The 27,005-nt window shown below is 40.8% G+C and overlaps 1 protein-coding gene across 3 annotated transcripts in view; it reads right to left on the reverse strand.

Moving 5' to 3' along the window:
- Positions 1-278: 278 nt before the first annotated feature.
- Tbce (Tubulin-binding cofactor E) overlaps positions 279-27,005 on the reverse strand; it is a 39,330-nt gene continuing 12,603 nt past the window's right edge. For 2 of the 3 annotated variants that reach the window (XM_076189716.1, XM_076189755.1), the window contains 12 exons: positions 26,132-26,307; positions 23,073-23,251; positions 20,549-20,657; positions 18,313-18,392; positions 13,551-13,736; positions 13,073-13,232; positions 5,864-5,994; positions 5,275-5,404; positions 4,608-4,727; positions 1,923-2,094; positions 1,466-1,692; positions 279-659 (listed from right to left, as the gene is read on the reverse strand). In XM_076189716.1, coding sequence (XP_076045831.1) covers positions 561-659; positions 1,466-1,692; positions 1,923-2,094; positions 4,608-4,727; positions 5,275-5,404; positions 5,864-5,994; positions 13,073-13,232; positions 13,551-13,736; positions 18,313-18,392; positions 20,549-20,657; positions 23,073-23,251; positions 26,132-26,307 — 1,769 coding nt within the window. In that variant the 3' untranslated portion in view covers positions 279-560. Of the gene's footprint in view, positions 660-1,465; positions 1,693-1,922; positions 2,095-4,607; positions 4,728-5,274; positions 5,405-5,863; positions 5,995-13,072; positions 13,233-13,550; positions 13,737-18,312; positions 18,393-20,548; positions 20,658-23,072; positions 23,252-26,131; positions 26,840-27,005 lie in introns of all 3 variants that reach the window. The other variant, XM_076189664.1, reaches the window with a different exon arrangement.

Here is a 27,005-nt window from a genome sequence, read left to right on the forward strand (position 1 = left end):
ACTTTTCTTTTGTAATGTACAACACAAAAGCATTATGTAGTTTTATCACAGTCTTTTGCAATATAATTAGTTTTATCATCCCTTGCAAAATTCCCCTGAAGTGGCCTCACTTTCAAAGTAGATTAATTTTTATTTTTTCCAGTCTCACAATTTTGTCTTATTTATCTATATTAAAAAAAAATACAATATCATACTCTAACATCAATGTCACACCAACAAATGTTACTTTTAATAAAAAACACAAAATTCTGTCATAAAGGTTGAATGAAACTATACAAGAAGCTCATTTTGTTGTAATTTTCTCTGAAAAAGAAATATTTTCAAGGTACTGAAAGACTCAATACCAAGAGAGCATCTATGAGTTAGATTTAACTTAACCTAAAACCTTTATGTAGCATGTCAAAATGTGTGAGAAAATAAAAGGAATATATATATATTTTTTTTCTCAGTTTCCATTCCTAATATCACTGTGACCAGTCTATAGCACTATTTTTTTCTGTATCTTGACTTCATTCTAGAATGTTCCTTGTTTACACAACCACAGTAGACATAATTGGGGCCTACTGCCATCTCACACACAAAGTGTCACCATTATTAATTGAAAAGAAATCAAGCTCCTTGATGTCATTGTCCAGTGGTATTTCATATATTTTGTTACTCTGGAAAAGAACAAGAAATAAAAAAGTGAGAAAAATCATACATGATGACGTGAATACAAACATGAATGACCAAATGTTAAAGTCATGTTAAAGCTTTGAGTTTCATCTTCTATCACATGACAAGTGATAGACAATTATCTTAATGTGATGTCATATGACATTTGAAAGTTACATGTCATTTATATTATATTGGTTTTATAATTCTGAGAACACTTTCAATGTTTTTCTATCTATATACCAAGGGCCCTTTTCCCCTTGCAAAGGAGGTAGCCAAATCAAAAGGCAAGTGCACACTCCCATCCACCACTCTTTCCTATCTTTCATTTTAGCTCCTCATGGAGCTAAAACGTTTTTAACTTTTCAATTCTGGAGGAACATGTATGTATATGGTGAGGGGTGAAGAATGTTATTACCATGCTTCCAGGTGTGTCATAGAAAGTGACTAAATGTGACAAAGTGAGAAAACTAGGAATCCTCCATCCAGTACTAAAATCCACAGACATACTAAACATTCAGTACAACATGAAACAATCCTGGTGCTGTTCTACTTTCACCTCAAATCATTCAGTCTCTCCATTCCTGAACTTCACACAAGCTCTACTACATACATATACCAAAAGGGCCTTCTCTCTTATAAGAAGGGTGGCCAAGTCAATATATATATCCACACTTCACCCATTCCTTCTTACACTTAATCTAAAACATATTTAGGCTCTTCCTACACCCTTCCTTCAAATTTCCAGTCTGCTCTATACAGTGACATGTCTTTCCTCATATATGAAATAATAAAAACAAAATTTCCTTACATCTGCTGGCACATATGTGACATCAACTGTTGCTCTGGCATTAATCTTGAGGAGCCTCCGAAGCATCATCTTGACCTTGCCAACCTTGGTGATGGACAGGAAGCTTCGTGTCACAGGTAACACATCAGGCTTATCAGGGGCAGTCACGAGGAGCTCAATCTTAAGGTCTTTCAACTTCTGCTTGACCAGTGATTTGTGATGGGACTCATCCACTGGAGCCCCATGCTCTGTGAAGGATAATCAACACAAAAATAAGTTGCTTCTTGACATCATTCAATTAAACTTTCTTCTCGAGTTTCAAAATAACATACAAGGAAACTAGGAGAAGTGTTGGTCCATGGTAAATTGATTGATCATCTGCTAGCCTGTGTAGTTTGGAATTATTGTCAAATCTGGATACGAGTGTTTCTAATCCTTTATTTATATCAATTTTCAACACTAGCACTTGAATGCTTACCCTTAATGAGTTGCAAGAAAGTTGGGTGCTTATGAATAAATTCTTGACTTGGTTTAGCAGTTGCTAGGTCATCAGTACCTCCACTTGTATACCACTCATTGCCAAAAGTCTTCAGGTAAAACAACTCACAATCTTTTCTTTCCTTGTGTGACTTGTATGTTCTGTTAAGAGTCTGCAAATCATTCAAATTCAGCAGTTTAAGCTTAATTTTATTTCAAAGGTCTTCTTTAATAGTATTCATACATACATACATACATATACCAAGGCTTTCTCCCCCTTACAAGGGGGGTAGCCAAAAAGAAAAAGGCATAAAATCATTCCCACCCATTCCATCCCTGAATACACTCCACACCCCTCCACCCTCCCTCCCATCTTAGCACCTCCTGAATGACGGGTCATCCCTGCACCTTGTCCACTGCCCTGGGTCAGAAGCAGTGTCGCAAGACACAGCACATCCACAGCAAGGCCGCTTCATTAAATCGGCGACCCCCCCCTCTCCGTCCCTCCATTGCATAAAATGAGAGGACAGGGAGAAATCCCTTCGGGCTGCATCAAATTTTGCTCACACATACTACCTCACCCCCCATCCACCCCCCCATTCCACCTCATGCTATCACAACATCATCCATATACAACCATTCTCCATTCACCCCTGTCTTCTGTCCTCTCCCGTCCCTCCTCAACAGACATTCCCCTCTTCCCCAAAGCCCCCTTCACCCCATCCATCCACCTCATCCTAGGACGTCCCCTCATGTTCACTCCCTCCACATCTGCCTTCCATACCTCTTTTACTAGTCTTTCTTCACTCATTCTTTCCATGTGTCCAAACCATCCTAATATTCTTTCATCAACCCTATCTCCCAGCTCCTTTTCCACCCCTGTTCTCCTCCTCACCTCCTCATTTCTCACTCTATCTAGCCTAGTAACCCCCATCATACTTCTCAGACACCTCATCTCAAACACAAACTCCTTCTCTCTTCTTCTCTTATGTTCCATGTTTCTGCCCCATACAGTGCTGTTGGCACAATCACTCCTTCATACAGTCTCCTCTTAGCATCCATTCCCAAATGTCTATTCCTCATTACACTCTTTAATCCACAAAGGCATTTACTCGCTTCTCTCAATCTACATTCTACCTCCACTTTCACTCCACCTTTCCCTGCCACATTTCCACCCAAAGTATCTAAAACTATCCACTTCCTCCAGTTGCTCTCCCTTAATGCTCACTTCCAGTCTGCTGCCACTTTCACCCCCTGTACATCTCATCACCTTACTTTTACCCACATTTATCTCTAGCTTTCTTCTATCACATACTCTCCCAAACTCTGCCACCAACTTCCTCAATCCCTCCTCCGATCCTGCCACAAGCGCAGTGTCGTCCGCAAACAACAGCTGGCTCACCTCCCACTTTTCTCCATTTTCTTTAACCATCTCCAATCCCTTGCCCACTACCCTTGCATTTACCTCTCGCACCACCCCATCCATGTATAAGTTGAACAGCCAGGGCAACATAACGCATCCTTGACGAAGTCCCACCTTTATCTCGAACCACTCACTCTCTCCATTCCCAATCCTGACACAAGCTCTACTATTCTCATAAAAACTCTTGACAGCTCCCAAAAGCTTTCCTCATATCCCGTATATCTGCATAACCTCCCACAGTGCCTTCCTGTCTACCCTATCATAAGCCTTTTCCAGATACATAAAAGCCCAAAAAACATTCTTCCCCTTTCCTATAGCTTTCTCACATATCTGTCTTACCACAAAGATCTGATCTACACACCCTCTACCTGTCCTAAATCCACACTGTTCCTCACCAGTTACTCCTTCTGTTCCTCTCCTAATCCTCTCAACCAAGATCCTCCCATAAGCCTTCCCAACTACACTCAACAAGCTAATCCCTCTGAAACTACTACATTCACACTTGTCCCCTTTTCCCTTGTAAAGAGGAACTATACAGGCACTCCTCCAGTCCTCCGGCACTCTACCCTCTCTCCAGCAAACATTAAATAACCTCACCAACCAGTCCACCATCACTGTACCTCCCTTTTTCAGACATTCCGCATGGCATCCATTCAGACCAGGTGCCTTACCTGCTTTCATCATCTTAACAACTGCCTTCACCTCATCCTTCCTTATTTCTCCTCCATTCTCCTCATTCATCACTCTCATTTTCTTCGCACTTCCCACTGCAGCAATCTTTCCTTCCCTATCCTCCTTCACATTTAGCAACTCCCTAAAATATTCTGCCCATCTTCCCCTTACTGCCTTCTCTTCCATTATCATCTCTCCATCTGCACCTTTTACCTTTTCTTCTCTACTTGATTTGCCTCCTCTTCCTCTCTTAATTTCTTTCCAAAACATCTTATTCATGGGGCATTTAAATAATTGAGAATACTAAATAAAAAGTCAGTCAATCTGTTGCCCCTGGTCTCTCTTGCAGAAGACCAGCATTCTTCAGGTAATTGGCAACAGCTGGGTGGGACCATAAGTTACTCAGGAAAGATATATTGTGTTGTTGTCTAGGGACTGTTAGTGTGGGACATTGTAAAAATGTGGATATCAATGATATTCTTAGTTATCTAAATGACATATTTCTAACAAGTACAACTTCTTCACTGAGAGATTGTGTGCCTGCTCCACAACACTTTATTACTTTAATTTGCATAACCAACCCCAACTTACCTTAAGATTAAATATTCGTGCAAATGTGAATTCCTGGAAAAATAGGTCCTTTTCTCCTTCATGGGTGATGATAAGTTCTTCCAGAGATGGCAACTTGTTCAACTCACCAACCGATGTCCACTGCAACACGTAAATTCAAAATTTGGGAATTACCGCTAAAGACAGAAGGAAAGAAAGAAGAAGGAAAAAAAATCTATATACAAATTTTTTTTCCTTTCCAAGAAAGGTAGCCAAGTCAAAAAACAATGTTCTGCTGTCATGTGTAGGCAGTCAAACTAGATTGGACCTGAACTGATTAAAATTGCTTTTTTCTAAATTTATTTATGCTCTGTTCGAAATGGGTGGGAGAGGAATTATGCCTTTTGACTATGGCTACCTTCCTTGTAAGGGGTAAAAAGCCCTTGATATATGTATGTATTTATGTTTTGTGATATAAAGATGAAAGGAAGGAAAGGGTGGTGGATGGGAACGGAAAGGGTCAGAGTAGGTATATGTCTGACTTGGCTTCCTCCCTGTATAGATAGATAGATTTATGTTTTATTCAACTTTTTTTTTTTTTTAGGAAACTAAAACATAAATAAATCTAGAAAAATACAATTGTAATCAAGTCAAGCCATATCTAGTATGAGTGACTACACATGACAGCAGAACACTAACAACTACTTACCACATCAAGTGGATTATTAGCAACCATTAGGAAGGACAGCTTTGGGAAAAGCTTAGTTTTTTCACCCACGGGTGTCTCAGGGAAGGCAATACTTTGCAGTTTGCAGTCATTCACATTCATCTGACTTAACCTGAAACAAAATAAAAAGACTGATTTAGACATCACAAAGAGACTTCACAAACACATGTAGTAAATTTCTGAGATAAAACCATACATATATATCTACCTAGGGGTCTTTTTGCCCTTATAAGGGGGGGTGGCTAAGCCAAAGCATATACCCACCCAACATTCATCCAAAAGCCATACATTGATCCTAGAGATAACAAATACTTCACGTTTAAGAAAATATATTGTGTCCAACTACAATTTTCTAAAGTCAGTTCACTTTACCAGTGTGCCATACAATCAAACAGTTAGGTACACTTTTCTTTAACTTTTAAACAAGACAGAGCCAAGGTCTTTTTGTGGAGGGAGTGCACAAAAAGTCTTGGCATATCACATGATGGCACAGAGCAATATATAATCTCTGGCATCTGCAATTAATACCTGTCAAAGAGCTAGTCATTTCATAAATATCTTTATCACTTACTTGGGCAATGAGCCAAGGTGGCAAAGGGTCTTCCACTGTGTGAAAAGATTCGCTCCAACATCCAGGTCTTCTAATGTGTTTAGCTGACCCTCAGGAATAGGTCCTAGTTCTTCCAAATCATTAAAAGCAACCTGAGAAGACAACAGAATTCCTAAGTTAGGAATCAATATGGGAGTGGAGTGGGTGGGGATGAAATGGGTGGGAATGGAATTATGCCTTTTGATTTTGGCTGCCCTTGGTATATGTATGTATGTAAGAGTCAGTATCTTTATGAGATATTACAATAGGAAACCAAACTTTAGATGCTACCCATTGGAGACCTGTGGCCCCATATAATTTGGCCATGGCCATCATATTGGATTTTCATCAATGGAGTGCTATTATTGATTATGTGTGATGAATGGGTTTTGGATAGGTGGAGGATGGATGTATGCTTTGATTGACCACCCCCTTATAAGAAGGAAGGCTTTTTGGTATGGACATATGTATACATGTATGTGTGTTTACAGGGAGTTCAGGATAAATTTTACACTTTTTCAGAAGAGAGAGAAAAAAGTAATATCTTGGCCAAAAATTGATGTATTCTCAAAATTCAAAGTGCATCTCTTGGAGGATCTTTTGCCAAATACAGCTCACTCAAAGAATCCACCCTGAGCCTCCACCACAGCCTCCAGGTGGGACCTGAAGCTGCAGCACGCGGCCTTCATAGTGTCCTTCGAGAGATGCCATCTCTCTTGCCAAAGTCTGCATTGCCTTGCCTGGATCTTGCCGCACCTTGTTTTGCAGCTTCTCAACAACTTTCGCTGTGTGGACAGAGTCAGAACGCCTGCTGTGATCCTTCCTGTTAGCCACTAATTCCACACCTCCGTTGCAATTCTCCAGCCTACATTTCATGGCCTTCACGGTATTCAAGGAGCAGTGAGGTGCACCTAAATTTAATGAATTTTTTAATCCAGCATGAATCATCATGATGCAAGTCACTTTCTTCCAATATTCCAGTGCTTTCTAAATTGTCCATGCTCTCTTGCTCTCACACCCAACAATAGTACACAGAATTGGATATCTGTTGCATTTTACAGCTATTAAATCCTTCAAATGGTTCTGAAATAACAGAAGATAAAAAAATTATCACATTTATCCCATGCAGAATGTCTAAAAAAACGAGGTGAACTGGCTGGTGAGTGCCGGAGGACTGGAGGAATGCCTGTACAGTGCGACTCTACAAGGGAAAAGGGGACAAGTGTGAGTGTAGTAGTTTCAGAGGGATTAGCTTGTTAAGTGTAGTTGGGAAGGCTTATGGGAGGATCTTGATTGAAAGGATTAGGAGAGGAAGAGAGGTAGTAATTGGTGAGGAGCAGTGTGGATTTAGGACAGGTAGAGGTTGCATAGATCAGATTTTTGTGGTAAGACAGATATGTGAGAAAGCTATAGGAAAAGGTGAGGATGTTTTTTGGGCTTTTATGGATCTGGAAAAGGTTTATGATAGGGTAGACAGGAAGGCACTGTGGGAGGTATTCCAGATATACGGGATAAGAGGAAAGCTTCTAGGAGCTGTCAAGAGTTTTTACGAGAGTAGTAGAGCATGTGTCAGGATTAGAAATGGAGAGAGTGAGTGGCTTGAGGTAAAGGTGAGACTTCATCAGGGATGTGTTATGTCACCCTGGCTGTTCAACTTATACATGGATGGGGTGGTGCAAGAGGTAAATGCAAGGGTGGTGGGTCAGGGATTGGAGATGGTTAAAGAAAATGGAGAAAAGTGGGAGGTGAGCCAGCTGTTGTTTGCGGACAACATTGCACTTGTAGCAGGATCAGAGGAGGGATTGAGGAAGTTGGTGACAGAGTTTGGGAGAGTGTGTGAAAGAAGAAAGTTGAAGATAAATGTGGGTAAAAGTAAGGTGATGAGATGTACAAGGGGTGAAAGTGGCAGCAGACTGGAAGTGAGCATTAAGGGAGAGCAACTGGAGGAACTGGATAGATTTAGATACTTGGGTGCGAATATGTCAGGAAAGGGTAGAGTGGAGGTGGAGGTAGAATGTAGATTGAGAGAAGTGAGTAAATGCCTTTGTGGATTAAATAGTGTAATAAGGAATAGACATTTGGGAACGGATGCTAAGAGGATATTGTATGAAGGAGTGATTGTGCAGAAACATGGAACATAAGAGAGGAAGAGAGAAGGAGTTTGAATGTGTTTGGGATGAGGTGTCTGAGAAGTATGATGGGGGTTACTAGGTTAGGTAGAGTGAGAAATGAGGAGGTGAGGAGGAGAACAGGGATGGTAAGAGAGTTGGGAGACAGGGTGGATGAAAGAGTATTGGGATGGTTTGGACACATGGAAAGAATGAGTGAAGAAAGACTAATAAAAGAGGTATGGAAGGCAGATGTGAAGGGAGTGAACATGAGGGGGTGACCTAGGATGAAATGGATGGATGGGGTGAAAGGGGCTTTGGGGAAGAGGGGAATGTCTGTTGAGGAAGGACGGGAGAGGACAGAAGACAGGGGTGAATGGAGAATGGTTGTATATGGATGATGTTGTGATGCATGAGGTGGAATAAGTGGGGGGATGGGGGGTGAGGTAGTATGTGTGAGAAAAATTTGACGCAGCCCAAAGGGATTTCTCCCCGTCTTCTCCTTTTCTGCATGAGTGGATGGAGAGGGGGGTTCGCCGATTTAATGAAGCGTCCTTGCTGTGGATGTGCTGTGTCTTGCAACACTGCTTCTGACCCAGGGCAGTGGACAAGATCCAGGGATGACCAGTAATCCAGGAGGTGCCAAGATAAGAGGGAGGATAGTGGGTGGAGGGGAGTAGAGTGTATTAGGGATGGAATGGGTGGAAATGTTTTTTTATGCCTTTGTTTTTTGGCTACCTCCCTTGTAAGGGGGAAAAAGCCTTTGGTATATGTATGTATGTATGTATGTATGTATGTATCCCAAACACCCTGTGTGTGTGTGTGTATATATATATATATATTTACATTTGCCTAGTTGTATTTTACGAGCAGGGGGCTTGTGGTATCCTGCATTTGTATCTCACAATGTCTAGTTTGCTCTTAAATTCATGAATGGTTTTTGCACGCACTATTTTTTCGTCCTGTTTGTTCCAAGTGTCCACCACTATATGGAAAACTGTTATTCTTCAAATCTCTTCTATAACTATGTTTTTTGTTTCTTTCCATGTCCTCTTGTGTTTCCCTTGTCCCAATTTAACAAGTCCTCTCAACTGAGTATTTCTGTGCCCTTCATGATTCTATAGATCAGTGGTTCTTAACCACTTCAGTACGGGACTTAAATCTCGCGGGCAGCAGCCAATGCCAGCCGTATGACGTAACATAATAATATTTGCATTATAAGATATAGTCACCGCTTATATCGATCGTTCTCTCTTTCACCCGCGAATTTTGAAAACCACAGAGAATGGGATTCAGGGCGCATATGGGAGAATGTAAAAACACAGGGGCGACTACAATAAATATAATCAAGACGCCGATATGGCAGCGTCGCGAATCCACTTGCTCCTCATGACGCCTACGTGTGTGGCACCGTATGGAAGGGGTTAACCTGTGGGGAATTCCCCACTGGTGGGGAATGGTGGAGTTGCCAAGTGGGGAATGACCGGTTGGACAGAAGAACCACTGTCTTTTTTTTTTAATCGATGTGTTTTTGTTTCTTTTTGTTTGTTTCTGGTGTTTTCTTGTTGTCACATTTCGTGAAGTTGTTTCCACCCACAAATAATCGATAGTGCTTCAAAATTTAATACATTACATCCAAATGTTGACTTACTTTACAAATCACAACCATTTACAGACTGTTTTAATAACAAAAACAACCAATATATGAGGTATTGTAAGTCATGTTTGGGTAAAAGTGACAACACTGTATATTTATATACTAAACACTGCATGGATTAAAATCGAATTTGTCAAAGACCGATGCTGTGGTGGGAAATGGAAAGTTGGCTCACTAAAAAGTGGGGAATTGGAGAAAAAAGGTTAAGAACCCCTGCTATAGATGGTTAGTAGGTCACTTCTCTCTCTTCTTTGCTCCGAGTCGGTAACTCCAATTTAGCCAGTCTCTCCTCATATGATAAGTTTGAAAGTGCAGGAGCCATTTCTGTGGCTGTTCTCTGGATTCTTTCTATTTTCTTTATGTTCTTTTTGGTACTGGGTGACCACAATGTCGCCGCATATTCTAGTCTAGGCCTTGTCAGTGTGACTAATATTTTTTAATAATTTCTTCGTCCAAATATGTAAATGCTGCTTTTATTGATCTTTGCAAGTTATAGGATTCTTCGACAATTTTGTTTATTTGTTTATCATAGGAAAAGTTGTTTGAATCATTTGTGTGTGTATATGTGTGTGATGTATGAGGTCTGTTAGAAAATTGCCCGACTTTATTTTTTGCAAAAACCTGATGGATCTGAATTAAACGTGCTTGCATGAGCCAACCTTGAGCCTTCATGCGTATGTGTATATTTTTTCCTGCCTGTCGATAGCGTCATTTGCTGGCAAGCAGCATTTGTGTGAGGTAATGTGTAGTGCTCTCTGTGGTTTTTCATTGCAAGGAAAATGACGACTGGTATTTGGTTTCCAGGTCATACCCATACACCCAGGACTCATCACCAGTGATTATGGTATTCATGAAGTTGGGGTCACTGTTTGTGGAGTCCAGCATATCCTATGAGACTTCAACACGAAGTTGCTTTTGCTCTGCCATCAGCAGATTCAGCACGAATATTGCCACCACTCTCTTCATGGCCAAATCTTTACCTTCATGAATACCATAATCACTGGTGACGAGTCCTGGGTGTACAGACACAACCTGGAAACCAAATACCAGTCGTCATTTTCCTTGCAATGAAAAACCACAGAGAGCACTACACACTACTTCCTGCAAAGGATTGTGGTACTCCCCAAGGTAGGCGTAGCTCCTCTTGGGGATCGGTGCCACCTGCGTAGAGCCGGTGGCCAGGGGTAGTTGCTGCCGTTTGGCCCCCAACTCTTGGGCTCCTAATCTCAGTGAGACACACCACAACACCCTTCAAATCATACAAAACAAAGCCCTAAAAACAATTACAGGCTGCACAAATACAACACCTACAGACCATTTACACCATGAAACAAAAGTCCTCAAAGTCAAGGACCACCTCGACATGAGAGGCACACAAACACTTGCCGCAGCCACCACAAACACATTACACCCGCTACACTACATAGCAGAACACCCACACACACCAAGAAACATTAAAACAACACCCAAAGACCTTTATCATGCACAGATACTCTCTTCTCTTCCTCCACAACCACCAAATACCAGCCTCCGGAAACATATTCATAATCATATCACTCACCGCTCCATTAACACACTGAAAGACAACACACTGCTGCATGCCAGACCCCCTGATATCCATCCTTCTGAATCCTCTCTCCCACGAAAGGACAGAGTCCACTTGGCCAGACTGCGGTGCGGTCACCACCCAGCACTTCTAAGCTACCAGAAGAGGCTGGATGACCGCATTGTGAACAGCTGCCCAGGATGTAACATTTCACCCCATACCATACAACACATAATGGAAGACTGCATTATACACAATCATGCACGCAAACAACACAACATACGCTCTATAAAGGATTTGTGGGAAAACCCAGTTTCGGCTATGGCATTCCTTGGGGAGACGGGACTGCTCGGACAGACAGTCTAGAGAACGACAACAACAACAACAACAACAACTTCCTGCAAATGCTGCTTGCCAGCAACTGACGCTATCGACAGGCAGGAAAACAATTCACGCATATGCACGAAGGTTCAAGGTCGGCTCATGCAATCGCTCTTACATACATACATATACCAAGGCTTTTTCCCCCTTACAAGGGAGGTAGCCAAAAAGGGAAAGGCATAAAAACACTCCCACCCATTTCATCCCTAAATACACTCCACACCCCTCCCACCCTCCCTCTCATCTGAGCACCTCCTGGATGACGGGTCATCCCTGCACCCTGCCCACCGCCCTGGGTCAGAAGCAGTGTCGCAAGACACAGTACATCCACAGCAAGGCCGCTTCATTTAATCGGCGACCCCCCTCTCCGTCCCCCTCTGCATATAAGGCGAGGACGGGGAGAAATCCCTTCGGGCAATCGCTCTTGGTTAAAAAAAAAAAAAAAGATAATAATAATAATAATAATAAATAGAAATAAATAAACAAATAAATAATAATAAAAATAAATAGATAAAATAAATAAAGTCTGATACTTTTCTAACAGACCTTGTGTGTGTGTATATATATATATATATATATATATATATATATACATACATACATATACCAAGGCTTTTTCCCCCTTACAAGGGAGGTAGCCAAAAAGGAAAAGGCATAAAATCATTCCCACCCATTCCATTCCTGAATACACTCCACACCCCTCCACCCTCCCTCTTATCTTAGCACCTCCTGGATGATGGGTCATCCCTGGCTCTTGTCCACTGCCCTGGGTCAGAAGCAGTGTCGCAAGACACAGCACATCCACAGCAAGGCCGCTTCATTAAATCGGCGACCCCCCCTCTCCGTCGCCCCATTCATAAAAGTAGAAGATGGGGAGAAATCCCTTCGGGCTGTGTTAAATTTTGCTCACACATACTACCTCACCCCCCATCCCCCTGCCCATTCCACCTCATGCATCACAACATCATCCATATACAACAATTCTCCATTCACCCCTGTCTTCTGTCCTCTCCCGTCCTTCCTCAAGAGACATTCCCCTCTTCCCCAAAGCCCCCTTCACCCCATCCATCCACTTCATCCAAGGATGTCCCCTCATGTTCACTCCCTCCACGTCTGCCTTCCATACCTCTTTTAATAGTCTTTCTTCACTCATTCTTTCCATGTGTCCAAACCATCCTAATACTCTTTCATCAACCCTATCTCCCAACTCCCTTTCCACCCCTGTTCTCCTCCTCACCTCCTCATTTCTCACTCTATCTAGTCTAGTAACCCCCATCATACTTCTCAGACACCTCATCTCAAACACATTCAAACTCCTTCTCTCTTCCTCTCTTATGCTCCATGTTTCTGCCCCATACAGTGCTGTTGGCACAATCACTCCTTCATACAGTCTCCTCTTAGCATCCATTCCCAAATGTCTATTCCTCATTACACTCTTTAATCCATGCAAGTACATGTTCCTGACATCTTGGTATTTTCAGAGGAAAACAACATCTGACCTGTAGCTTCCTAAGTCTGGGGAAGAACTGGCAGCAAAGTAGGAGGTCCTCCCATGAATACACCATCATCCTGTTAAGAACTAGGTGTTCCACATGCTCAAGGCTCCTCACCAACTCAGATGATGTGGCTTTACAGGCAGGCAGCTGGAGCATGTTTTCACTGCAAAGTTGAGGGATATTACTGGCCATGACATTTCCACTATGTAATGTATTACATCACTGGTAATTATCAAGGTTGACATCACCCCCATAGTACATAAACACTTTTTTTTCCCCAAATCATTGTCTTAGGGTTAGGATTTGGCAGAGTAGGGAGTTTGGTGTTTAGTCTCAGAGTACTTGTTTTGGGATCTAAATATGTTTGATTCTTTTTTTTGTGTGATTACTGGAACTTAGTGTACTTGGGTTTGATATATGTGGGATGGATGGACATATACATATAAACTTAAACAGAATAGCTAATCAGCCCTTAACTCACCTGAGATTCAAAAAACGAAGACTGGGCAACTGTTTAGTAATGCTAGCAACTTCCTCCCAGGTAGACAGCAAGGATGCAGATACATCCAAGTGATGCATTCTGGGCAAAAGCATGCTCAGATTACTCTCCCCAGCACCACGTACTGGCCATCCATCCAATACAACAGTTTCCAAGAGCTCCAGGTTACTGTACCCAAGATACAGAAGACAATTAAAAATTCTGAAACCTAATGCCTGTACACAACTACCAAGAACAAACAAATACCAACTAAATGAACACAAATGTATACAAGATATTATAGTACAGGTTTCCCTCACTATTCAATGGTTCAATATCTGATATTTCATTTATATAATCCTTTTGAATTGATACTACTTGCTCATTTTTCAATGTAGGCACTTGATTATACAATCACCAAACTGTAAACAAACACATCGTGATCACAGTGCCACCCACACTCCATCAGCCACCCAAAAAAGCTTGTTTCTGCTCTTTATTGTGTTTACTCCCTCTGCCCATGTATTTGTGTCTGTGTTTTGTGTTACTATTTCACATTTACTGTTGCTTTTACAAGAGTAATACATAATGTGATGGCTTCCAAGCTGCCTGCAACAACAACTACTAGTGAAATAAATCCCAAAAGACCAAGGAAGAGTCTATTGTTGGAGAAAAAACCTGAAATTGTTAAGCATCATGAGGGAGGTGAAGGGGCAACCTCCATTGCCAAAATCATGCAGTTGCTCCAATCAACTGTCTCCACAATAATCAAACAAGGAGACAGTGTAAAGAAAGCCTGTGAAACAGTGATATTAATGGCAAAGACACTGATGAGGCAGAGGGAACCAATATATGGAGTAAATGGAAAGCCTCTTAAGGCTGTGGACTGATGATCTGTCTCACCACAGCAATTCTCTTTCTACCTCCTTTGTGACAATGAAAGCCCTCTCAATTTGTAATGATCTACATAAGAAGGGACATGAAGTTCAGGATGGGTCAACTTTCAGTGCCAGTATGGGTTGATTCCACCAATTTAAAGCCCGAGCAACCTTACGCAACATCAAGATGACTGATGAGGCAGCAAGTTCTGATGAGCCTGCCACTGCAGCATTCAAACCAACATCCATGTCTTTCAAACAACACATCACAAACATAAAAAACAAATGCACACCTAGACTTAACGCACTTAAGTCAATCACTGGAACAACATTTGGATAAAACAAAGAAACTAATACAACAATATACAAACAATGCATACGCTCAGTGATGAATTATGCGAGTCCTGCATGGGCTCCTAATCTCAGTGAGACACACCACAACACCCTTCAAATCATACAAAACAAAGCCCTAAAAACAATTACAGGCTGCACAAATACAATACCTACAGACCATTTACACCATGAAACAAAAGTCCTCAAAGTCAAGGACCACCTAGACATGAGAGGCATACAAACACTTGCCACAGCCACCACAAACACATTACACCCGCTACACTACATAGCAGAACACCCACACACACCAAGAAACATTAAAACAACACCCAAAGACCTGTATCACACACAGATACTCTCTTCTCTTCCTCCACAACCACCAAATACCAGCCTCTGGAAACATATTCATAATCATATCACTCACCGCTCCATTAACACACTGAAAGACAACACACTGCTGCATGCCAGACCCCCTGATATCCACCCTTCTGAATCCTCTCTCCCACGAAAGGACAGAGTCCACCTGGCCAGACTGCGGTGCAGCCACCACCCAGCACTTCTAAGCTACCAGAAGAGGCTGGATGACTGCATTGTGAACAGCTGCCCAGGATGTAACACTTCACTCCATACCATACAACACATAATGGAAGACTGCATTATACACAATCACGCACGCAACATACACACAACATACACTCAATATAGGATTTGTGGGAAAACCCAGTTTCGGCTGTGGCATTCCTTGGGGAGACGGGACTGCTCGGAGAGACAGTCTAGGGAACGACAACAAAAAAAACAACACTGAAAAAACATATTGAAGAGTGTAGCTACAATGCCAAAAGGTGATAAACTACAACGAGACTGGCCTGTATTGGAAGAAAATGTCATCCAGAACATTTATTGCTACATACATATACCAAAGGCTTTTTTCCCCCTTATATGGGAGGTAGCCAAAAAACAAAGGCACCTTTATTGCTAAGGAAAAGAAAACAATGCCAGGATTTAAAGCATCCAAAGACTGATTAACCCTGGTGCTGGGTGGTAATGCAGCAGGGGATCTGAAGCTGATGCCTTTACTGTGAAAACCCAAGGGCACTTAAGGGCTATGAGAAAGAATATCTCCCAGCGATATATAGATCTAACAAGAAGGCCTGGATGATGCCTTCTATGAACCAGCATTATGTTGCAAATTATTTGTCCCCTGCACTGTGTGACTATACTGCCAAAGAAAACCTTGCCAACTGTTTCCTCCTGCTGGTTGACAATGCCCCAAGCCACCCAACAACCATGGAAGATTGGGCAGACAACATAGATGTGATGTTTCTGCCCAAAAACATGACAGCACTCATCCAGCCCATGGACCAAGGTGTGATCACCACTTTCAAGGTGTATTACCAGCACTGCACAATGAGTCAGATGATTAACATGACTGACAGCCCAGACAAGTTTTGGGCCAATTATAATATCAAGAAGGCCATTGACAATATCAATGCAGCATGGAAGGAGGTGATAGACAAACAATGAATGGCTGCTGGAAGAAACTGTGACCCGAGTGTGTCAAGGCAGCTGATGACTTCATTGGATTTAGTGATGTGGCACCCATTCATAAGGACATCATCAGGCTTTCACATATGGCTGGCTTCAAGGAGGTGGATGAAGAGGATGTGAATGAATTGCTACAGTCCCATGATAAGCCACTCAACAATGAAGCTCTGATGAAGTTGGAACAAGAATGAGCTCTCCATGAGGTGTTCTCTGGCCTAGATGCAATAATTGAAAAAAATAAAGGAAAGGGATCCAAACCCATCATGAAGTGGAACAGTTGCCTATAATGTGGAGCAAGCCTTCAAGGTCTACAGAGATATATTCAAGGAGAGAGAGAGAGAGAGAGAGAGAGAGAGAGAGAGAGAGAGAGAGAGAGAGAGAGAGAGAGAGAGAGAGAGAGAGAGAGAGAGAAAGGCAAATCACCATTTCCAGCTTCTTCAAACCTGCCACTCTCTTCCACCACACCCCTTGCCTTGCATCAGCTGATCTGGACTTTCCTCTATCACCTCTAACAGCCTATGTCTGACGCTCTTCTATCCACATCTGCTGCCTAGGATTCATCAAACACTACCACTTCTGATGACAAGAAGGCTTCCTCGGGTTTTTAGTAAGACTAACCATGAAAGGTATGTGCAGTGTGGGATTGGGTAACTAGTGGCTAGTGGTATTCTACAGAGCCTCTTTTTCTGCACATTCCAGTGGATATAGGCTTACTGGGGAAACCACTGTATAAATGAAAAAATGTGTCTATAACACTACCTCTTTAGATGGCGTGGAAAAGTGTTATATATCTCTCAATATAGGCTAGGCCAAAGCTACTCTCTCCATTAAATTAAATTCTATCAAAACTTAAGTTTGCTATCCAATCAGGTTTTCAGGAACATAACCCAATCATACAGTGGGGAAAACCTGTATATACTTCATATTGTATCATATTCATTAGAGCCTGTATCTCAGTATCTTTGCCAGCTCTAGACCTTCCTCCATATTAGCAACACAAATAAATGTTTCTAAAGCACACCATTATTCCCTGAGTGATTTCTCCATTGCTACAACTAAGAGATACCAGTGTAAGTTTGATGGACAAATAAATGTTTTAAAATTCAGTTGTAGAACCATCTATGCAATTTGGTGTAATACAGGGTGTTCCAAAAGTATATGTCACATTCTAAGAACTCTTGTATCATGAACTACAAATGGTAGCAAGATGAAAGTGGTACCATTTAAAAGCTAAAATAATTAAGTTTTCTTCTGTTAATTCTGTTATGGATTGGATGTTCTGGGCAAACTGATCACGTGCTCCTGCAATGGCCCCCTGGGTCTCCAGATCTCACTCCATGTGACTTCTTCCTCTGGGGGTATTTCAAAGGCTTGGTGTGTGTACCTCCCCTTACCAGAGATGTGAATAACCTGAAGACTTGAATAAGAGAAGCCTTAGCAACCATCGACAATGCTATGCTAGGTTGCATTTGGCACGAAATGAATTATCGTTTGGATGTGTGCCATGTAACCCAAGGTGCACACATTGAACACCTTTTAAAAAATAATAATAAATTAATTTCTTGCACTTTTGTATTCATATTTCTAGTACATAAACTTGAAATTATAAGCTGTCGGGATATATAAATAAAATTTTGATATCCTCAATAGTTATTAAGATAAAAAATGTCATAATGTGACATATACTTTTGGACCACCTTGCATCTGTCAATTAGTTATTTTGTTTGCCTATTTCATTGACCTTCTTGGTCATTTGTTTACTTTTATATTACTATTTTTCTTCATCAAACTTCACTATAGACCAAAAGGTCTCCTACTACACAGTTCAGTCATCATAATGTGCTGTTACTTTTTATGACTGAAATTGCTATTAGCTTACACTAAAATCATCAATAATAATGTCTTTAGTATGAATCTGGCCTCCAAGACTTCTTGGGAGGATAACTCCCATGAACTGTAATAAGTTCTCAAGTTTTATCATTAATACTGCAAAGCTGTTACAGTCTTACCTCTGTTTCTTTCCAATCTTGTCCATGCCTACAATTTCAACAAAACGAGCGTTAATGGTTTTCTGAAGCCCCTCAACCACCTGTAATTCAAATATTGTATTCATTATAATCAACCACAGAATACACGTAATTCATGGGATCATTTATCATCTATGTTACTCCATGATAACCAAAAATCTCCCATACAAAGTCAAAAATCATCATTTCATTTCAGCTTTGTGTAGCCATTATTGAATTAAAAATCTCTTCACAATTTATCATTAAATTTCATCTTTGGTAACTTGGCCTTAGGGATTCAAAAACTATGAATTTATTAAATTATTATGAATGCTGACATAAGTTCACTATTTTGTAATAACAGCAAATTAATAATTTGATTTCCTAAGTTGACAATATATCAGCCTACACTCACAAAAATAAAACTGCACTCCCTTTGACCTAAGCAGAGTGGCAGGGACAAGGATGACCCTTCATTAATGAAGGGCTAAGATGAGAGGGATGAAATGTGGGTTTTGGAAGATCATGAGACGAGTGTAGGGTGAATGTATGATTTGACTCAGTTAACTCCCTTGTAAGAGGAAAAGATCTTTTGGTAAGTATGTATGGAAAAAGGAATTTTTCTGATTGCAAATCTATAAAATAACTGTTAATAACCAAACAACAGGTCAATATGTAGAAAAAACTCTGCTATATACCTTTGGCCAAGACAAAGCTTACACCTAACTCACTACCTATCTATATTCCAAGGGCTTTAATCCCTTTATAAGGCAGCTAGCCAAGTCAAAAGGCACACACCCACTCCCACCCATTTCACTCCCATCCACCACCCTTTCCTCCCTCTCATCTTAGCTCCTCATGGATGACAGGTCATCCCTGTATCCCACCCTCTGGTCAAGGTCAGAAGCAATGCAGCAAGACACAGTACATCCACAGCAAGGCCATTTCACTTAATGGCAACCCAACCCCCCTCTCTGTCCCCTCACTCATCACTCTCATTTTCTTAGTGCTTCCCACTGCAACTACCTTTCCCTCCCTATCTTCCTTCACATTTAGCAACTCCCTAAAATACCCTAAAGCACATTTAAACTTCTCTTAAATTCCATGTCTCTGCCCCAAACAATGCTATCTCCTCTTTGCATCCATCCTCTGATGTCTATTTCTTATGACACTTTTTAATCCTCCAAGGCATCTACTTGCTTCTCTCAATCTACAATTTATCCCCACTTCCACTCCTCCCTTGCCTGCCACATGTGAACCTAAAATACCTAAAGTTATACATTTCCTCGAGCTTCTCTCCTTTAAGACTTACTTCCAAATTGCTGCCACCCTCTCCCCTTATACATCTCATTACCTTACTTTTACCCACATTTATCTTCAAATTTCTCATATTGCATACCTTCCCAAACTCCATCACCAACTCCCTTAATCTCCTCTCTGATCCTGCCACAAGCACATTGTTGTCAGGAAACAATAACTAGCTCAACTCCTACTTTTCTCCATTTTCTTTAATTACCTTGAGTCCACCTCCCTCACCACTCAATCCATGTACACATTGAACAGCCATGGCAAAATGACACATATCTGATGCAGCCTCACCTTTACCTCAAAACATTCAATCGCTCCCTTTTGAATGCTAACACAGGCTCTACTACTCTCATAAAAAATCTTGACATCCCTTAACAGCTTTCCCCCAATCCCATATATCTGCAATACTTCCCACAGTGCCTTCCTGTATACCCTGTCATAAGCCTTTTCCAGATCCATAAAGGCCCAAAACACATCCTTACCTTTTGCTTAAAGTTTTCTCAATTATCTGCCTTACCACCAAAATCTGATCTATGCAACCTCTAACTTTCCTAAACCCACAGTGCTCCTCACCAATTACTCCCTCTATTCTTCTCCTAATCCTCCCATAAGTTTTCCCAACTACACTCAATAAATTGATCCATCTAAAACTACTACAATCACATCATCACTACAGTCACATAAATTATATCTGTCCAAAACTCATTCATAACCCTTCCCATCACTGCACCTTGTAGATGAAGGTTTATCCCTGTTCTCTGCCACACTATTTAGGTCAGATGGAATGTAGAAAGACGCAGTGCCTCTACACTTGGACCTGACAGCCACATCAGGTGCCACATTATTAAGAGTTGAGTGTACTTGACATACATCAATGAATGCTTATGATGTAATTATATAAATAAAAAAAGGCTCCTCTCTGATATATCACCTTATCCATGACAACTGGTTCATCTTGATAACGTCCTCTAACAGCTTCTTCCAGCGTAATACCTCTGCTGGCTTTGCCTGGGCGTATGAAGGAACCAGAGCTGCCAAATCTGCAAAGTTTGGAGCATGACATCAATACCACAAAAGCAGCACAATAAGTGTGGAAATATAAATGAGTGTTGGATGGGTTGGGGTGGGTGCATATCTTGACTGACCATATCCCTTAACCTCTTCAACATGTGTCAAATTCTCACGGGTATTATGAGCTGCCTAATGTACAATGATTTGACAATGCGCCACAATACTCACATTGTAAAATATAAAGTTACAGTTGTATTACTCATTCTCTTTCGCTCTTAATATCAATAACCACAGAAAATATGATTAACTCAAGTTCACAGAATGTGGGGGTCATTCAGCTACAACTACAAAATAAATATAAACAAGATGCCAACACCGACATTCTTATATACCCACTCATGCCTCATGATGCCTACATACCATATATACTCATCTATAGGTCGAAACCTTAAGGAATTTTTTTTAGGCCAAAACCTAGGGGTTGACCTATACCCAAGTAATAATCTTGTTAGGTTGAAATCCAGACATGACAAGAAAGGCTAGGAAGAACTCTTACCTTTTCTTTAGGTTCAGAAATCAAAATATTTACCTACTAGTTACTACCAGTAAACAATGGGGACATAAAATACACGGTATGTACCAAAACATGTGAAATTCCTTCTAGATACGGTAACCCCATACTGTGGTTTTACCCGTTTGTTAAAATTCTTAGCACAGGCGAGCTTATTATCACGTATAGTATTATAGTACCTATAGTTGTTTAAAAAATAATAAAATGCTGTGATATCCTCAAATTTAGGTATTTTTTTTTAGTTTCGACCATGGGCACAATATAGCAATAGAAAATTAATTATTAATTTTGTAAATTAAAATGTATCCATGTAATATGCAATTTTGTGGGCGGAAGTGAAAATAAAAAATACCATGCTACAAGCAAATATGCTAATGAACGAAGTTGGTAGCATAGGATTGGGACACCATCTTGTTGTCTGTCAATTGACGGCCTCGGTACTTCCGACAGTACCTCGCCAGGTACATTTTCTTGAAGGAATGTTATGGAGCGGAGATACATGCATTCCTTCAAGTTGCAAGAACTTTGTATACCCCACAAGCTGAGAGAGTGGTTGAAAAGCCCGCCAACGTCTCTCACGACGACGACAATGAGGATGAGCCGGATGACATTTAATTTGCAGGTAATGATCTATTAAACACAGGTTAAGTTAGGTTAGGTTAGTTTAGGTTAGACGAATTTATCATCCTTTCATTTCTTCGACGTCGGCATCTATCATAACAAACATGGCGTACCATTCGTCCGACACGACTTCGTTACTTACGAAATCTGCTTTAGCACCTTTTTTGTTTTTTATTTCCGCTCACAAAATTGCATATTACGTTAATATATTATAATTTACAAAATTAATACTTAATTTTTTATTGCTATATTGCGCCCATGGTCAAAACTAAAAATTTACCCAAACTTAGCTTTCTATATAGTATATATTATTGTTACCATTACCAAAACAATGCATGGATCTCACCATCATGAAAACAAACTGTTCAGTATTGCCAACTTGTTACTGCTACAGTGACACATGGTATAATCCTAAATATTTTAACTGAAATCCACCAAAATCGTTTTCCTTGCTGTCATCATCTTCACCACCAAACAGCTCCTCCCACTCACTTCTGTGTAGAGTATCATCATACGGATCAACTTCATCAGCCATAGGAACATCAACACCATCTTCCTCCTCCACATTATCATTAGCCGGATCATCCGCACAGTTGAGATTACAAGACTACTCTGAGATACTGTTGGTTAAAATTGTTTCTAACAAAACATGCCCAGCCAGTTTATTCCGTATACCGTACATTACTTGGTAATCTGTTCAAGTTTTTCACTCCACTGAAATGGCAACTTCAGTGAAACTTATTAAATATTAAAATCAGTGAACTTGAAAAAAACATCAACCAAAATATATCAGAATTAATGAAGTGAAAAAACCATAATAATCAATTGCTATACCAGGCAAGCCATGCCACTTCAAAGCATTAAGACAGTGGAATGCTCACAGCACCAAAACAAAAACAAGCCACTCGACCTGTACATGAGGTATATGGAAAATTCCACATTTTTTGGCCAAAAATGGAGGGTCGACCTTTACACGAGTATATACGGTAGGCATCATTGTATGGAATTAGTTAAAAGGAGAAAAAGGCCTTATGGTATATGTATGCATAAACAAGACCAAGAATTAAGTGGATTGATAAGATGGAGGGGGCTGTGGATGCATGTGGAATGACTGTCAAGCAGAAAAAGTCTCAATGATAGGACTGAATGGAAGATCATGAATGGATGAAGGAATGATACAGTACAAAGGGAGATTCTTCTCATCCATTTCACATGCTATTTTGAGTAGCTTGAAGTCTTATTCTGTACTCACCTGGTAGTAAAGTAGCGAACTCCTTTGTGAGACCCATCATGGCGTCCTCTGGCTTTATCATCCCAGTCTACTCCATACCAAACTCCTGTGGTAGGAGGAACTTCACCAACAAAGCGCACTGTTCCACGCACATAGTCGTGTATCAGGCGGTCGCCTACTTTTGCTTCTTCACCCATCCTCTGAGAATATACACATATATTCAATCAATCCATTTGTAGCATCAGTTCTCTTCCAAGACCTACAGCCCCACGGCAAAAAGTGGGAAGCAAGGGTGGTGGATAGGAGTAAATAAAACCATCTAGCATGACCCACATTAACCCTTCACTTTAACAGAAAGAGAAAGAAAAAGAGAGAGAAAAAAGGACAATAAAAAAAGTCTTACATACCATTACTATGAGTTTTTTATGCAGAACTGAATAACTCTAAAAAATTCTTTTGATGATTTACTCTGCAAGCCCAAAGCGAACAGGTCCCCTGGCAGTTGCCAAGTCAACTATAGTTCCTCGCTGTGTGACCAAGATGATTCCTTCATGCACTAGCCCTGTTCCTATAGCTCGCACCTGTGGCATCAAATCCCGCCAAGCCTTTGGAGAAAGTGCTCTTGCAACCTAAAGGAAAAGAGGAAAAAAAAAAAAAAAAAAGACAAGTGGGGTGTATTTACCTAAATCTAATAATGTATACATAAAAATAGCTGTGCTGGCAGAGGTCCTATTCATTCTTATCAGTCATACTAGCCCTTAGATTATTTCTTATCATTTGACTGAACTTGTTCATTATCCATATTTAATATTTTCAAACACCTCATCTTTTACAATACTTTACTTGTTGTCTTGTTGTTTTTCTGCTCCAAACTAAGATTCATCTCAAACACATTTAAACTTTTCCTCTCTGCCTCTCTTAAATTCCAAGTCTTCACCAAATACAGTGCTGTCAGCACAATCATCCCTTCATATAATCTCCTCTGCATCCACTCCCATATGCCTATTTCTCATGACACTTTTTAAACCTCCAAGGTATTTACTTGCTTCTCTCAATCTCCAATTTACCTCCACCACACTTTTACTCAATTTCATCCATTCATTTCATAGTTCTTAATACAACATTGATGTTACCTTCCTCTTTTCTTTGTCACTATATGAGGTATTGACTTTGGTGATAACCCTACAGACCAGTCACACAGCATTCACTTGAAAAAAGAATGCTGATCACTTTTACTTTCTACTCTTCTCATCTCTCCTTTAATACATCTGAATCCACTTCTCTAGTACAGTATGGTCCCCCAAGGATGGAAGTGTTGGTTATTGGCAATGAAATAACACAAAAATACTTTTTCCTCTAATGAAGGTCCACCTATCCTAGCCTTTACTTGCACTTTTGATGAATTTGAGGTAAATTAATATGAAATGATAAAAACAGGTAATATATATATATATATATATATATATATATATATATATATATATATATATATATATATATATTCAACAAGAACCCACTGTGTTGGATAAAAAATGAAATAGATGAGATCCATATATTTCGATCACAGACTGTGATCCTCTTTAATGGAATACGGAGTAGTGGAGCAAAAGGCGTGTCTTATATACAGAGAAAGAAGAAGGAACATGGGTAGGGCTCAAGTGGCATCTAATGCTTTGTGGGGCAAGTCACCCGCCTTCACCAAAGATGGTAATAATTCATTGACTGCCCAGGTAGTAATGCAGTCTGGTGACCATTGTCCATTTGAAATATTGAAATTAGGAAATTTATTTATCAAGGATGATTCTATTATTGACTGGAGGAAGTGGATAGTTTTAGATACTTGGGTGCAAGTGTAGCAGGAAAAGGTGGAGTGAAGGTGGAGGTAGAATGTAGATTGAGAGAAGCGAGTAAATGCCTTGGTGGTTTAAAGAGTGTAATGAGGAATAGACATTTGGGAATGGATGCGAAGAGGAGACTGTATGAAGGAGTGATTGTGCCAACAGCACTGTATGGGGCAGAAACGTGGAACATAAGAGAAGAAGAGAGAAGGAGTTTGAATGTGTTTGAGATGAGGTGTCTGAGAAGTATGGTGGGGGTTACTAGGCTAGATAGAGTGAGAAATGAGGAGGTGAGGAGGAGAACAGGGGTGGAAAAGGATTTGGGAGATAGGGTTGATGAAAGAATATTAGGATGGTTTGGACACATGGAAAGAATGAGTGAAGAAAGACTAGTAAAAGAGGTATGGAAGGCAGATGTGGAGGGAGTGAACATGAGGGGACGTCCTAGGATGAGGTGGATGGATGGGGTGAAGGGGGCTTTGGGGAAGAGGGGAATGTCTGTTGAGGAAGGAAGGGAGAGGACGGAAGACAGAGGTGAGTGGAGAATGGTTGTATATGGATGATGTTGTGACTGCATGAGGAGGAATGGGCGGGGAAGTGGGGGGTGGGGTAGCATGTGTGAGTAAATTTTGACGCAGCCCGAAGGGATTTCTCCCCGTCCTCGCCTTATATGCAAAGGGGGACGGAGAGGGGGGGTCGCCGATTAAATGAAGCGGCCTCGCTGTGGATGTACTGTGTCTTGCAACACTGCTTCTGACCCAGGGCGGTGGGCAGGGTGCAGGGATGACCCGTCATCCAGGAGGTGCTCAGATGAGAGGAAGGGTGGGAGGGGTGTGGAGTGTATTTAGGGATGAAATGGGTGGGAGTGTTTTTATGCCTTTCCCTTTTTGGCTACCTCCCTTGGAAGGGGGAAAAAGCCTTGGTATATGTATGTATGTATATATATATATATATATATATATATATATATATATATATATATATATATATATATATATAAACACTGCCAGCACTTCCAGTTGGAGATGAGGGTGCCTGATGAATTTTGAACATTAGCAGTTGGGAGAAGATTCTTTCCAGTGTGTCAGAAGTCCACTTCAATCAGGTATCAACTTGTAGTACCTTTCACTCGGACCTAGTCACTTAAGTGTAGCACTGTTATACACCACATGCACAAGAAACATGTAAATAGTTTCATAAAAAATAAATAAATAAATAAGAATAAATAAACCCAGTAACTACCTCTGATGGACAGATGGTCTTTTTGTACCCTCTCTGTTTGACCAGTTCAATTATTTTGGCTCGAATGAGGGAGTTAAACTTTTCTGAAAGTCTTTTCTGTCTTTCTTCAAGTGTGAAGCCACTGTTCACTGTGCTCAGGGCAGACTTCCTGATGGTCCCTGAAGTTCCACCGACAGCTATGGAGGATGAAGTTGGTGATGAAGTTGGTGCTGAAGTCACGACTGGTACTCTAGTAATTGTAAGTACAGGGACTAATGGAAGACGAGTTGCATTTTTTGTTTCGTGAAGAGCTGAGGCTGGATCAGAAGCAGGGGCAATACTTTGATGTGTATGAGATGAACTGATGGTTATGTGGTTTGATAGTAGGTCAGGCTGCAGATTTACTGAGGGGAGATTGACTGAGGAAATTGTCAGTGGTGAAGAAGTTGCTGGGGCTCCCAAGTTGGTGCCTACTGGTAGTGCAAGATTGTTGGAAGGGACGGTAATGTTGGCATGTGTTGGGATGGCAAGGTTAGCAGGCTGGGGTAAAGCAAGACCTGCCTGTGGAGGAACTGGTGTAGGCACTGTGATGTTGGCAGGTGAAGGGAGGGTCAGGTTTGATAAGGTTGGAACAGACGGACTGGTTGATGACACCACTGACTGTGGGGTGGCTGAAACCCCAACAATGGCCACTGGAATGGCAGCTGTGGGCCCTACCTGCAGCAGATACTGGAAGAAAACATAAAAATATTGCAAATGTATAAGTATGAACCCTATTACAGTTTATTCACACATTCACAGTTTATTACACATTCTATACTTTTTTATGTAACTTGATGGTAATCAAATATGTTATAGAAGATATGATCTCCACAAAATGCAAATTCATCCACAT

The sequence above is a fragment of the Oratosquilla oratoria genome, chromosome 1 (genome assembly GCF_046742065.1).
Source record: "Oratosquilla oratoria isolate Oo_2021 chromosome 1, ASM4674206v1, whole genome shotgun sequence".
NCBI lineage: Eukaryota > Metazoa > Arthropoda > Malacostraca > Stomatopoda > Squillidae > Oratosquilla > Oratosquilla oratoria.